The following is a 14,335-nucleotide window of genomic DNA, read 5'->3' as shown; positions in this document are numbered from 1 at the left end:
AATATTGGTGTACCTTTAGTGTGCTCTTAGGCCTTAGTCAGACGGGCGTTTTTTCGCGCGATTTGCGGATCGCATGACGGATGCGCATCCGCAAATCGCGTGACCGGTGCCCGAAAATCTGCTCCTAGCCGCGTTTCATTAGAAACGGGCCGGAGCTGTCCAGCGCATTGCATTCAATGGAGCCGGCAATACAGCCGGCTCCATTGAAAGCAATGCGCTGCGGGCGAGTGTGGGATGAATTGTCAGGAAGGGCTTAAATATATAAGCCCTTCCCTGCAATTTATCCAGAAATGTGTTAAAATAAAAAAAATATATATACTCACCTTGTCTCGGCAGCCGAAGTTCAGAGCGGCCGGCCTGCAGTGGGTGTGAAGAGGGTGTGAGTCAGACCTGCCCCCTGATTGGCTCAGCGCTGAGCCAATCAGAGGCAGATCTCACTCACACCCATTCATGAATTCATGAATTGGTGTGAGTCAGACCTGCCTCTGATTGGCTCAGGCTGAGCCAATCAGGGGCAGCTTTGAGTCACACCCCCTTCACACGCACTGCAGGACGGCCGCGCTGAACTCCGGCTGCCGGGATAAGGTGAGTATATATATTTTTTTTATTTTAACACATTTCTGAATGAATTGCAGGGAAGGGCTTATATATTTAAGCCCTTCCCGACAATTCATCCAGCGCTGTCCGGCAGCCCATTTCTTTTTTAATGGAGCCGGCTGTGTTGCCGGCTCCATTGAATTCAATGGGCAAACATCGTTCTTCTCTGCCACAGCTGTTACAGCTGTGGCAGAGAAGAATGATTTGTCTTCTATATGTTCTCAATGGGGTCGGCGCTGCTGCCGCCGGCCCCATTGAGCGCATATAGAGAAGAGAACAGGAATCGCAGATAGGTGCGATCTGCGATTTCTGTTCTATAATTTATCGGACGAGCGCATAAAAAGCGCTCATGTGTCCGATACCATTGCAAAGCAATGGTTTTAAAAAATCGCTGGACGCATGCGCAAATCGCGCAAAAAAACGGCCGTCTGACTAAGGCCTTATAGTGTAAAGTAAAGCTTAGCCTGTTGAGCCTTCCTATAAAGTTGGCCACTGCAAAAAAAAAAAAGTACCTTATATTGTGACATATTTCACCATATGGTATACACTGCATACATCAATAAATTTTACCGACATATGCAGAGAATGCAAAGCCTAATTGTATTGTGTCCTCAGTCTAAAGTAGTGTGTGATTGTAGCCTATAGATAAGAATACTTATATTGGTGATTATCGAGATAAGATGTTGCAAAAATAGGACTAATTTGTAAACTTTTGGGTACCTTGCCGTAGTTTTAAACTCACCTCAGGGTGAGGACAATATTTTTCCTTGGCTGATATTCAGAATATACAATGGTCTTTCCCTATAGAACGTAGGACATTTTTAGTGGTGTCCCGGGAGAAATTGTCTTGGCATTCCTGGATAACATTCTGACATCCTCTTCATGGCTCGAGTTGAAAAAAGAACATTTCCTCTTTTCTTTCGAACGGTGGTATATTCATAGGATTTGAGTTTGCTGTAATAATCGGAAAACTTATTATAGAGAATAGATATGGGCATCCCATTTAGAATGATCCCAAAAGCGATACATAAGAAAGCAAAAAGTCGACCAAGTATGGTTTCTGGGTAGGTGTCTCCATATCCTACTGTTGAGATGCTGACCTGTAAACAGAAAACAAACAGTTACCAACTGTATGTTGTGTCATTTGTAGACATGAAGGGGAATGCATGGTTGGAAAATGATTGTTTATTTAAATTAAATTTTATATCGAACATAAAAATTCCCTTTTTTGGTAATTTTTTCCCCCAGTTTTTCATGTCGCAGATCTGACATCTTCCATTGACTTCAATGGAAGCCGTCAGTACGGAAATCCACACAAAAATGGAGCATGCTAGGATTTTGTTTTCTGGACCATAAGGTCTGCAAAACAAATTTGCATATTTTAATTAATTTGCAGACACCCATGCATCCTTATGGGAGGCTTGATTTGTGGATCTCCCGGTGGGCCAGGGCTCTGACTCAATCATAAGCCCCAAATCAAAAAATAACTCCCAAGAAGTTGACACTAGAGCCAAAGATTTGTTCTCGAGTTCTGCTATCAGTGGGTGATTGCCTCCTCCACAGCTGGTAAAACACCTGAAACAGCCTGTGATTTGGGTGCTGTTATCGGGACCTGATTAGTTCTTGCCCCACTGACATAATCGGTAACAGCCAAAACAATGCTAGCTGAGAAAGTTTGCTATAGTAACAAACTTTCCTGGCATGGCAGCACCATAACAGCATCTCTCTTACTTTCTCCCTCCTCCGCTCTCCTGTTAGTGTGGAGGGACACTACATATTAACCCCTTCTATAATAATCACCTATACTATTCAGCTAGGCAATTATATAGTGTAGCATCCATTTTTAATAAATTATCTAGAAATACATTTAAATGTATGTATAATCTTTGCAACTTTCAAGAAAGTTACAAAGTAAGAAAGAAATGAGTTATGTATTACAAGGTGCAAGAAACAGATTTGAGTATGTAATTTGTAATCCGGTCATTTATTCATAAATACATAATAGCATGAATACCATGCAGCACTATTTTACATAGAATAATGAAACAAAACTCAGCATGGAAAATGAAGGCTAAAGGCCCGTGATCCCATCATTGAGAAGATACTGGCATCGTATCTTCCTCAATAAAGGTGGAGATGGGATGTTCTCTATCCATTCAATCATGTTTTACAGTCCAAACCAATTAACAGTAGCAGTCAAACTGGAAAGAGGAAGAAAAGCAACAACAAAAAAAAGTGGGGAAAGAGGAAGAAGAGAATGGTTATAGGAACATAACAGAGAAAGGAAGAAGGGAGATGTGGAGATAGTAGTCTGCCATGTAGACCAAACACAAGAGATTTTCCCTGCAGGAATTAAGAGATTATGAAACCCTGGAACTCTACAGAGTTCATGAAAGTCTGCCAAGAGCTCCATGTAGTCATGAATGCTTCAGATCTTTCATGAGCGTCGGCAATGAATTCCTTCATGGTCATTATATATGTAGAGGGCCCCGCCAGGGCTCACCAGGGCTGTGGTATTACTAATCTGGCAGCAGCTAGAAGGTGTCTCAAGATGCCCTTTTTGATTTGGGCTATAGAACCTGGGGTCAGGGATAGCAGAGTTACCTGTGGGGAGATCTCAACTTGTTTACCAGTGTAGGATCTGTAGATAGCTAGAATGTGGTCCCCGAAAGGCAGGATGTTCTGGCACCTCCACAAAATATGCCCCTTTCCAGTTCACACCTCCAACACCTGTCAGGAACTGTTAGATACGTGTGATGAATATCTGTTGGCTACTAATACCACCCAGAAATTATTTTGTAATTCTTCTCTTTAACCTGAGAGGTTATGGATAAGCCATAAGAAAACGAGCATATCTTAAAGATGTCCCCATCAGTTAAAGTGATATCTAAATCCCGTTCCTACTTAAAGAAAACAGGGCTTTATCTGAGTTGCTGAGTTAGAGCAATAACTGTTACATGAGGTCTATTACCCCCAGTGGAGAGGAAGGAACAAATTATCAAACTCTGACCGCAGAATTATATGTATCTGTTTTATAAGTCCACGTAATAAACGATCGTAGTTCTATGTATTCTAACCATGATAATGTTAAATCTGGCTGCAGGGCTTGAAGTGAGAAGAAAGGTGAAAGCCGTGTCCATTCTTCAATATATGGATGAGCCAGGTGGAGATTGACCTTTCCCAAACCAAAAAAGTAAAAGACTCCATTCCAGGTCTGTTTGTTAGGGTATAAAATAATAGGTTTAAGGGACCTAATCGGGAAGAGATCTTGAAACTTAACAGCAACCTATCCCACATGGAGAAGTAATGTGGTACCAAATAGGGCCACTGATTATTCGGGGTCCGCAAACAAAACTCTAACCAAGGTGCTCCTAATAAATCACCTGGTGAGAATTATTTTTTTAACTCTACCCAGTCAAGCAGTTGGGCGATAAAAGTGGCATCATCATATAAACGAAGATCCATTAGACCAGCACGCCCCAATTATTTGAATTTAGACAAAACCCTCTTCCTAATTTGTGGTCTGCTAGACCGCCATATATATTTAATAAGAGCACTGCAGAGGATTCCAAAATATCCAGAAGGCACGGATGTTGGTACAGTTTGAAACCGGTATTAAAAAAACGCGGAACGTGTCCATTTTAATTACGTTCATGCGGCCAAACCAAATTAAATGATCCTCCAGTGTCCTCCTCTGTAAAGCCATATAGTTCATCAAGAACAACAAGTCTAACTGAGCAGGATCTGAACGCCAAGATATGTGAGGCTCCGTTCTTGAAAGAAAATGTATTCTTGAGAGAATTCACCTCTTTTGGGAGCAGTCTAATATTTAAAGCTTCAGTCTTCGCTAACTTTAAAATTGCTAAGCCAAGTAAATCAGTCAAATTCAGATATAACTGAGGACATACATAAGTAGGTCATCTGCGTAGAAGACCAATTTGTGGTGAATCTGCCAAGTACTTACACCCCTAATATTTGGATTATTGCATAAGGCTATTGCCAACTGTTCCATAGTAAGGGTATACAGCAAGGGAGACAATGGACACCCCTGGCAAGTACCACTGTTGATAGCAAATGGTTCAGAGAGAAGGCTTTTTACCCTTACTCTAGCCGTCGGAGATGAATACAAAGCCATGATCTAATCAATAAATCAGGAACCTAATACTATCAGCAGAAGTGTGCCTTTTAAAAAAAACCTTCAATGGACCCTGTCAAATGCTTTCTCAGCATCAACCAATAGGAGACACAATGGCATCCTTTTGAGTTTAACATAGGAGATTAATGAGATTGAGCGTATAGTGTTGTCCTTTGCCTCCCTGCCGGGTAGGAAGCCCACCTGATCTTTGTGCACTACTGATGGGATTATCTGCTGGAGTCAATTACAAAGTAATTTAGAATATATCTTTATTGTTGCAGTTAATTAGTGAAATAGGCTGATAGTTGTTACATATGACAAGTTTTCCGAGACGTTAACCCTTTCCAATCCAATTTGTATCCTGGTTTTCCTAGGGGGCTTACTCTTTTTCTGCTATTATAAAACAGCACTATCTGCTGGCTAAAGCCAGTACTGCATGAGGTGACACGTTGGATAGGCTTCAACACCAGAGAGGCTGGCAATATACAGTAAGAGAACCTCTTCGGACGTCTTCCAACATCGGAGCTGTACAGCCTTAAACCATAATGTCTTTAGACGTCAGACAGTGGATTGGAAAGGGTTAAAGCCCCGAACATTATAACGGTGCGTTCACATGTAGCAGATTTTGATGCAGATCCGCATCGAAATCAATAGCATATTTTGCACTGCGGATTTTGGTGCTGTTTTTGAAATGCATCCACAGACGATTCCAACCTTTCAAATGTGTGGGTGAAATGTTAAAGTGTGTTGTGGATCGACGTCCAAAGCTATATCAGTAATGTAATGCAGATTTTCCACAGTGGAAAATCTGCATCAATGCCACTACGCATGAATTTACCTTTACATTAATTACATCTGTTAAATTTAATGATCCATACCATGTATATAATGTACAAGTTATAAATTAAATATACCGATAAATGAAAATTAAAAACAATAAATGTCAGAATTTTTAAAATTACCGTTAAATGAGTAAGTCTCCTACATTGCTCAGAAACATGCAACATTTTTCAAATGTCCTTCTAAAATAAAAAGTGGAAATATGTACATCTTATAAAAAATTTGTATGTACATATTTGACATACTGCGGTTGAAAAAAAAAACCATTTTTAAAAACTTTCCTCAATTTTGGCATTTCTAATAAATATTCACAAATCCTATCAATCTACTTTTGCAATGCAAATAAAGTACAATATGTGATGAAAAGAACAACATCAGGATTACTTGGATGTGCAAACCCTTTACAGAGTTATTTTCTGTTAAAGTGACACATACCAGATTTCCAAAATTTGGTTTGGTCATTAAGTCATAAACAGGCTTGCGGCAATAGTATATGAACACTTGTGGCGAGACATTCTCGGCAACAGCCCAACAGGATTCGGCACTCCCTGCTGAGCAGTGAACGCTATGTCACTAGTGTTGTAGCGTACATTGACCTGCAGGAAGGAGAATGCCGAGAATGTACATAACGTCACAGGAAGAAGAGGATCCAGACGGCTTGCGGTGAGGTGACTGGGGGAGCCAGAAGACGATCGGCGAGGAGAAGATGCGGTAAGAAGACTGCCTGGAGAGGAATAGGGCAAGTATAGGATTTTTTTCTCTAATGACAGAACCCCTTCAACGATTTATCATCCCTTTAGCAGCGATTCTTGGCCTGTGAAAAAGCACCGATCAACATTCATTGTTGATCAGCCCTCGATACATCGGGCCGAGGATTGTTGGGTGTAGAGATGAGCGAGCACGCTCGTTGAAGGCTGATGCTCGAGCGAGCATCGGTCTTCTCGAGTAACTGATTATTTGTCCAAGCAAATGCGGGGGGGGGGGAGAGATATCTCTCACTCTCCCCCCCGCCGCTCCCCCCCCCCCCCCCCCCCCCGCATTTGCTCGGACAATTAATCAGTTACTCAAGAAGACCGATACTCGCTTGAGTATCAGCCTTAAATGAGCGTGCTCGCTCATCTCTAGTTGGGTGTAAAGGGATCTTTAAATACATAGGCTTAACATCACTACCCCGTCCCCTCTAGTTTCAAAGACTGCTGGCTGTGGCTTCTGGGTGGTAGACATTATATAATGACTTTTACCGGGCTACTCCGGGTGGAACTTTCTGCCTGAGGTCTCTCAGCTGAAACTGCGGCACTTTTTATTTCTATCACAGTATTGTTATTTAACTAGAAAAGGGTTCAGAATCCATCTAAAATGTTTTCTACAAAAAGCTACAAATAAAAGGAAAAATAAATGTCATCAGCAGCCGTATCCCAGTGCGGTGCCCACAACTACAGTGGTCACTACTGCTGTTATTGTTTTAAGACAATCAATAATACATTGACTTTTGGCTTATTACAAATTGCGGCAACATGTTATTCTGTGCTGTTCCAGAGTACTGGACATATTATTTGAGACAAGGGAACAGAAGTAACATTGTGTTCCATTTGTATGGCTAGGGAGTTCATGGCTTATGTTCCCTTTCCGTTCAGACATTGTTATCTGAATTACCAGTGGATTGTGTACTGCCTTGGGGGGAAGCTATTCTTCAAAGTAACTGTACAGGTAAATCTAAAGCATTGATATACTCTGGCTACAAACCAATGCATCCAGTGACAGCGCCCTCACACAACAGACGCAGCCATACGATTTATGTTGCATTGGTTTTAATTTGATCAGTGTGAAATCCCATAAAATCCAAAAGCTTTTCTATAGTAAATTTACCAGGAACCACCTTAAATGGTAAATCCAACTCCAAGAAATAATTTCTCTTACTTTCTTTTTTTTTCTAGCATATAAGAGCAGAAGCTTGAAAACTCCTGACAGAACCTAGCATCTTCGTACTCTGTGCGGTCCATTCTAGTTTTTTACTAATTCTATGGTGCAGTTCATTTTTGTCTTTTAAAGATGGTTTTTTTTAGATGAGCTCTAATAGGAAATAGTTATAACTGCATGTAATGCTAGAACAAAGTTCATAACATAAACACAACCAGAACTGAACTCAGTACATAAATACAGCACCAGGACCAAGCTCAGTACATACATAAATTAAAGAACTACACAGTACATAAATACAGCACCAGTACCAAGCTCACTGCATACATAAATTACAAGAACTACACTCAGTACATAAATACAGCACCAGTACCAAGCTCAGTACATACATAAATTACAAGAACTACACAGTACATAAATATAGCACCAGAACCAAGCTCAGTGCATACGTAAATTAGAAGAACTACACTCAGTACATAAATACAGCCCCAGTACCAAGCTCAGTACATACATAAATTACAAGAACTACACAGTACATAAATACAGCACCAGGACCAAACTCAGTGCATACATAAATTAGAAGAACTACACTCAGTACATAAATACAGCCCCAGTACCAAGCTCAGTACATACATAAATTACAAGAACTACACAGTACATAAACATAGCACCAGAACCAAGATCAGTGCATACATAAATTACAAGAACTACACTCAGTACATAAATACAGCACCAGGACCAAGCTCAGTACATACATAAATTACAAGAACTACACTCAGTACATAAATACAGCACCAGGACCAAACTCAGTGCATACATAAATTAGAAGAACTACACTCAGTACATAAATACAGCCCCAGTACCAAGCTCAGTACATACATAAATTACAAGAACTACACAGTACATAAACATAGCACCAGAACCAAGATCAGTGCATACATAAATTACAAGAACTACACTCAGTACATAAATACAGCACCAGGACCAAGCTCAGTACATACATAAATTACAAGAACTACACTCAGTACAAAAAATATATAGCACCAGGACCAAGCTCAGTACATACATACTATCGAACAGGTGGCATCACCTTAGCAGTATCAAACTGCAGCAGGACTATGTCCTGATGCACTAATCCTGTTGCTCTATTATCTTTACGTACTTTTTGGGCAATAATTACCCGCGCTCCTGAGGAACTGCCCCCTACATGGGTAGGGAAACGCGTCGAGCGAGCTTTCGAAACGTTCTGGTCAGCATCACTGACACACAATGAGCCCATGTGTTTAGCACCTGTATACACAATAACTGTGCTACCAATGGGAAGTTATTAAATAAAGTGTTCTAGCAACAAGAGTACACATAAGAATACTGTGCCCTAGTACAGGCACCAATTCCTGTACCATATCAACATCTAAGTACAAATTATCCTTAGACGTGGATATCACTCTTTCACCTTCTGGAGTTCTATCCTCTCTCATTTGTATGAGCGGCAGCTATCTCTAAAAATCTATCCGAGAGATACGTTGTCTTACATATATCCATAAGGGCCTATTCTTTGCTTATATGTTACCTGTCCTTTTTACGTATTGTCTATAAGTGTTATATGTGAGCCCACAATTTTAGAAATTTTCAATAAATGTCATTATATTTTAATCTATATCTGTGAAGGGATACATAACTTACAAGAACTACACTTAGTACATAAATACAGCACCAGAACCAAGCTCGTAACAAATATATTAATAGATCATACTGCCCCCAGAATAATTAATAAACTGCATTGGCCTCCAGAGTAGTTAATAAACTGCACTGGCCTCCATAATAATTAGTCATACTGTCCCCTACAATAATGGAGTTAATTAACATGAGTAGTTCTAACATTTCCCTTAGTGATTAACAGCATCCTAATAAATATGTACAGCTACACTCAAGCAGTATGTATTTACTTACTTAGATTAACTTTTCTAATCCTTCTTACACAATCGCACCTTCAGATGACTTTTCAGAATAAGCTGCCATTTATGTGTACATGAGGATCAGCACTGTTTACTGCCAAAATATAACTTGTGTCCTGTATGTTTCACCAGTTTTCCCCTCTGCTTGCTGTATCTGTTTTTCGGTTCTCAGCTGTTGGGTGAAGATTAGTTGCGATGATGTCTTCTTAACACTGGGCATGGAGAAAATAGCAGACTCTGCTCCATAACTCTCCGTAGCACGCACAGAGAAATAACAGTATCATGGAGGACACTAGTGAAGTGCTGAGCAGCGTATATGTGATATCAACAGCTGTAGCACAATAAATCACTTACTAGTGGTGGCAGCCACATGTGTGTGAGTCTCTCTCTCCCTTAGGGTTCTTTCACACGACCGTATGCATTTTTACGTTTTCTCATCCACGCCGTATATTCACATGAATTACATTTTTCCACGATCGTGGCCGGTGTATTCTCGCCCATTCACACAAATGTGAGCAATGTTTTTACTAAAAGAAAATACGGCGTACCCTGGAAATCCCTCGCTCTGCAAAAATCCTCGGGATACCTTCCAATGCCTATATTGAGGCACTTGTAAGCCTTTCCCAGCATTGGACGCTGTTAGACTGCCTCCCTCTGCCTTTCTTTGTCCAACTCCCATAGGAGTCTATGGGAGCCGCTGTTGTTTTTCGTGCAAAAGATAGTTCCAGAACTATCTTTTTACCCACCGTATATTCGCAACGCATATTTCGGTCACATATGTTCCATTTTTTACAGTCCGATGTTTTTACGCACCATATATTTGCCCGTGTGAATGTATGCATTGAAATAGGCACCTATATTCTTAAATACAGAATGAATAAATATAAAGGATAAATATAATTTGTTCCTATAAACGAAAATAATACTGGCTGCTTGCATCTGACTTGCTTGTATATTTCTTACCCTTAATTTTAAGAAAGTTGTATAAAATAAAGAATTTGCGTGTGTCAGGGCCCTTTACTCTGGCGTGAGCCTCAGTTATGCATTTCTGTTTCTCTGTTTGGGAAATGAAAGTGTGGGATTAAACAGAAATAAACTGAAATATTTCCTTTTTTAATGAAAACCTATTAGAATCAGTGGGGAGCAAAATAGAATTATTTAATTCCGTTTCTCTGCTCCTCAAACAGAAGAGAGAAACAGAAATGCATGACTGAGGCTAACTGTACAAGTGCGAGCGCGATATGGGGCTCACCAGTACATTCACAGCCCGATATCACGCTCACCAGCAGATTCACGGCTCGATATCACGCTCACCAGCAGATTCATAGCCTGATATCACACTCACCAGCAGATTCATGGCCCGATATCACGCTCACCAGCAGATTCATGGCCCGATATCACGCTCACCAGCAGATTCATGGCCCGATATCACGCTCACCAGCAGATTCATGGCCCGATATCACGCTCACCAGCAGATTCGTGGCCCGATATCACGCTCACCAGCAGATTCATGGCCCGATATCACGCTCACCAGCAGATTCATGGCCCGATATCACGCTCACCAGCAGATTCATGGCCCGATATCACGCTCACCAGCAGATTCATGGCCCGATATCACGCTCACCAGCAGATTCATGGCCCGATATCACGCTCACCAGTAGAGTCATGGCCCGATATCACGCTCACCAGCAGATTCGTGGCCCGATATCACACTCACCAGCAGATTCCTGGCCCGATATCATGCTCACCAGTAGATTCCTGGCCCGATATCACGCTCACCAGTAGATTTATGGCCCGATATCACGCTCATCAGCAGATTCATGGCCCGATATCAAGCTCACCAGTAGATTCATGGCCCGATATCACGCTCACCAGCAGAGTCATGGCCCGATATCACGCTCACCAGCAGATTCGTGGCCCGATATCACGCTCACCAGCAGATTCGTGGCCCGATATCACGCTCACCAGCAGATTCGTGGCCCGATATCACGCTCACCAGCAGATTCATGGCCCGATATCACGCTCACCAGCAGATTCCTGGCCCGATATCACGCTCACCAGCAGATACATGGCCCGATATCATGCTCACCAGCAGATTTCTGGCCCGATATCACGCTCACCAGCAGATTCCTGGCCCGATATCACGCTCACTAGCAGATTCATGGCCCGATATCACGCTCATCAGTAGATTCATGGCACGATATCACGCTCACCAGCAGATTTGTGGCCCGATATCACGCTCACCAGCAGATTCGTGGCCCGATATCACGCTCACCAGCAGATTCGTGGCCCGATATCACGCTCACCAGCAGATTCATGGCCCGATATCACGCTCACCAGCAGATTCACGGCTCGATATCACACTCACCAGCAGATTCATGGCCCGATATCACGCTCACCAGCAGATTCGTGGCCCGATATCACACTCACCAGCAGATTCATGGCCCTATATTACGCTCACCAGCAGATTCATGACCCGATATCATGCTCACCAGCAGATTCGTGGCCTGATATCACGCTCACCAGCATATGAATTCCCCGTGGATGCGAGGCATTTTTATGTCAAAACAGCCTTGCATCACTTCAGGAATGTAGCGTTTGTCTTCAAAGGGAGACCTTGCATTGTGTGCACCTAGCACGTGGGGAATTGCTGCCGCGGGCCCTATTGAAAACAATGGGCGCTGTGATGCTAGAGCATGCAGAAAGATAGAAGATGCAATGCAGGAAAACATCGCATCTGTGTGGGGTCAAATTAAAAATAATAGAGTTCATAGGCTATGTAGGTTAAAGATATTTGTGAAATATGACATACCAGCATGCCTTTTTTTTAAAAATAACTATTGAATAAAATTTCATATTGAAATATTTTGCTAAATAGTTTGTCTTATGAACACAATCGGATGTCATAGAGTGGGGTCATCCGCAAACAACCCCTTATATGAACCAGAGCTCAATGCAACATTTCTGGCTGACTGTGGAGTTCACCACCAAAACCAGCTCATTTTTACAACCGCTTCTGTATGAAAGGGCCGATACAAACCACTTGGAAACCTTCAGTTTGCTTATGTACTGTAGCTGGTTGAATGAACAAGACCTCTCAAAACAGATAGTACAACGGGGAAGTAGTAGTTTGTATAGCTCAATACACAGCACTGGTTTTGACATTAGTGACCACCTACACCTGCCACTGATATTTAGAGTAATTTATGAAAATGTCTAAAAAGAAAAACTGTGTTAGTTGCCTCTAGCAGCCAATCACAGCACAGCTTTTATTTTGTATTCTGCTCTGGTAAAATGAAAGCTGGGCTCTGATTGGTTGCTATGGGCAGCTAAGATAGTTTCTTAAATCTGCCCCAATGTCTGTAAAAACTGTGGTAGCATAAAACAACGTGATACTCTGTAAAAAAGTTTTTTTATAAATCTGCATAAAATATTGTAAAAATAGTAAGCTCTAAAAACTAACATGTAGCAGGAGGTATAATAAAACACTTACTGCAGCCCACCACCAGGCATGAGGAATACTGGTGAAGTTAGTGCCTGCAACATCATGTTCAACTGTATAAACCATAGCAGAAAATGAGAAAATCCCCATGGCAATGAAGAGCAGTAGACATCCCACTTGCTGGTAGCATTGACGAAGGGTAAACCCAAAAGCTCTAAGCCCCGTAGAATGACGTGCCAACTTAAGTATGCGGAATATGCGCATGAGTCGCATTATCCTGAGGACCTGTCCAAGTTTTCCAACCCGTCCCACAGCCTCTATCTCATGTCCATGGGCGGATTTATGATCGGTGGGGTCTTCCCCTGAAAATGTCTCAAGGAGCAATTGCAAATACAGTGGCAGTATTGCTATCAGGTCTACAGCATTAAGAACACTGCGGACAAAGTGATGGATATCTGGTGTTGAGATAATACGAAGCACATACTCCAATGTAAAAAACGCTATACACAAAGTTTCTACATGCTCCAGGTAAGGTCTACCACTCGCTGTCCCACTAGGATTCTTGTATTGCATATCTTCAACTGTGTTAAGGGTCATTGCCACAATAGAAATAAGAACAAAGAAGCTAGATGCCACTGCCATGGCCTTGGCTGTAATTGAAGAGAAGGGCTTTTCCATCAAGTTCCAAATACAGCGCCTCAAACGTCCATAAAGTAGGCCTCTAAAAAGCTCCTCATTCTCTTCGGTTTCCATTTCAGCTCTGAGCTCTCTTTGGATCTTTAGTTGTTCGTTCAACTCATCCTGCCTCTCTTCGAAGGATATACGACAGCAACGGGGAGTGTGCTTTATTCTTACTCCCCAATAATTGATTTCCTCTAGGAAGCTGCGGGCACACAACTCATCCCTTACCCATAACACGCCAGTGCGATAGAAGTTATAGATATGATGGAACATGGCTGGGTCACGGTCAAAGAAATAGACATCTTCAGTTGGATTGTAATCATCACAAAGGTCTAGCTTGCGCTGCCGGTCAGTATATGTAGCTAAGCGACCTATTCGAGTCTTAGGATAATTAGCCGCAACCATGTAGGATATATAATAGCTTGTACCACCAACATTGATGTGCAGCAAAGTGCTTCGAGTTTTTCCATAAAAAGAGGGTGAAGGCAGGCGCCCATCTTCATCTTCAGAAGATCCATGGTCGCGTGTTGTAATGAATTGCCTTTTCCATCCGTCTAATCGTTTCTCTTCTTTTTCTGCCCACTTTAGCTCCTCTAAGTCATCATCATCATCTTCAATGTAGTAAACATAATTGGTCTCGGAGGTCCACTGATAGCTGCAGGAGTCTCTGGGGAAGTTAAATCTACTCTCATCTCCTCGAGGTCTTCCAGATCCTTCTTTTAAAAATGACAATGGTGGAGCCCTCGGCCTTTGCCTAAACTGCGGCAT

The 14,335-nt window shown here is 41.9% G+C and overlaps 1 protein-coding gene across 1 annotated transcript; it reads right to left on the bottom strand.

The window, feature by feature from the left end:
* Positions 1-1,292: 1,292 nt before the first annotated feature.
* Positions 1,293-14,335, bottom strand: KCNV2 (potassium voltage-gated channel modifier subfamily V member 2). The gene is made up of 2 exons (XM_066605010.1): positions 12,938-14,335; positions 1,293-1,697 (listed from the first exon to the last, which is right to left on the bottom strand). Exons 1-2 carry the CDS (start codon positions 14,333-14,335, stop codon positions 1,419-1,421), a joined length of 1,677 nt encoding a protein of 558 aa, XP_066461107.1. The 3' UTR covers positions 1,293-1,418.

The sequence above is a fragment of the Eleutherodactylus coqui genome, chromosome 5, assembly GCF_035609145.1.
Source record: "Eleutherodactylus coqui strain aEleCoq1 chromosome 5, aEleCoq1.hap1, whole genome shotgun sequence".
NCBI lineage: Eukaryota > Metazoa > Chordata > Amphibia > Anura > Eleutherodactylidae > Eleutherodactylus > Eleutherodactylus coqui.
Note: the sequence above shows the minus strand (reverse complement) of the source record. Positions and strands in the feature narration are given on the sequence as shown.

Excerpts from the sequence above, each read along its gene's own strand:
- KCNV2 (XM_066605010.1), bottom strand. The coding sequence starts at position 14,335 with ATGCCGCAGTTTAGGCAAAGGCCGAGGGCTCCACCATTGTCATTTTTA. Across the intron at positions 1,698-12,937 it reads ATGCCTGGTGGTGGGCTGCA|GTCAGCATCTCAACAGTAGG; the intron begins GTAAGTGTTTTA and ends TTCTGTTTACAG.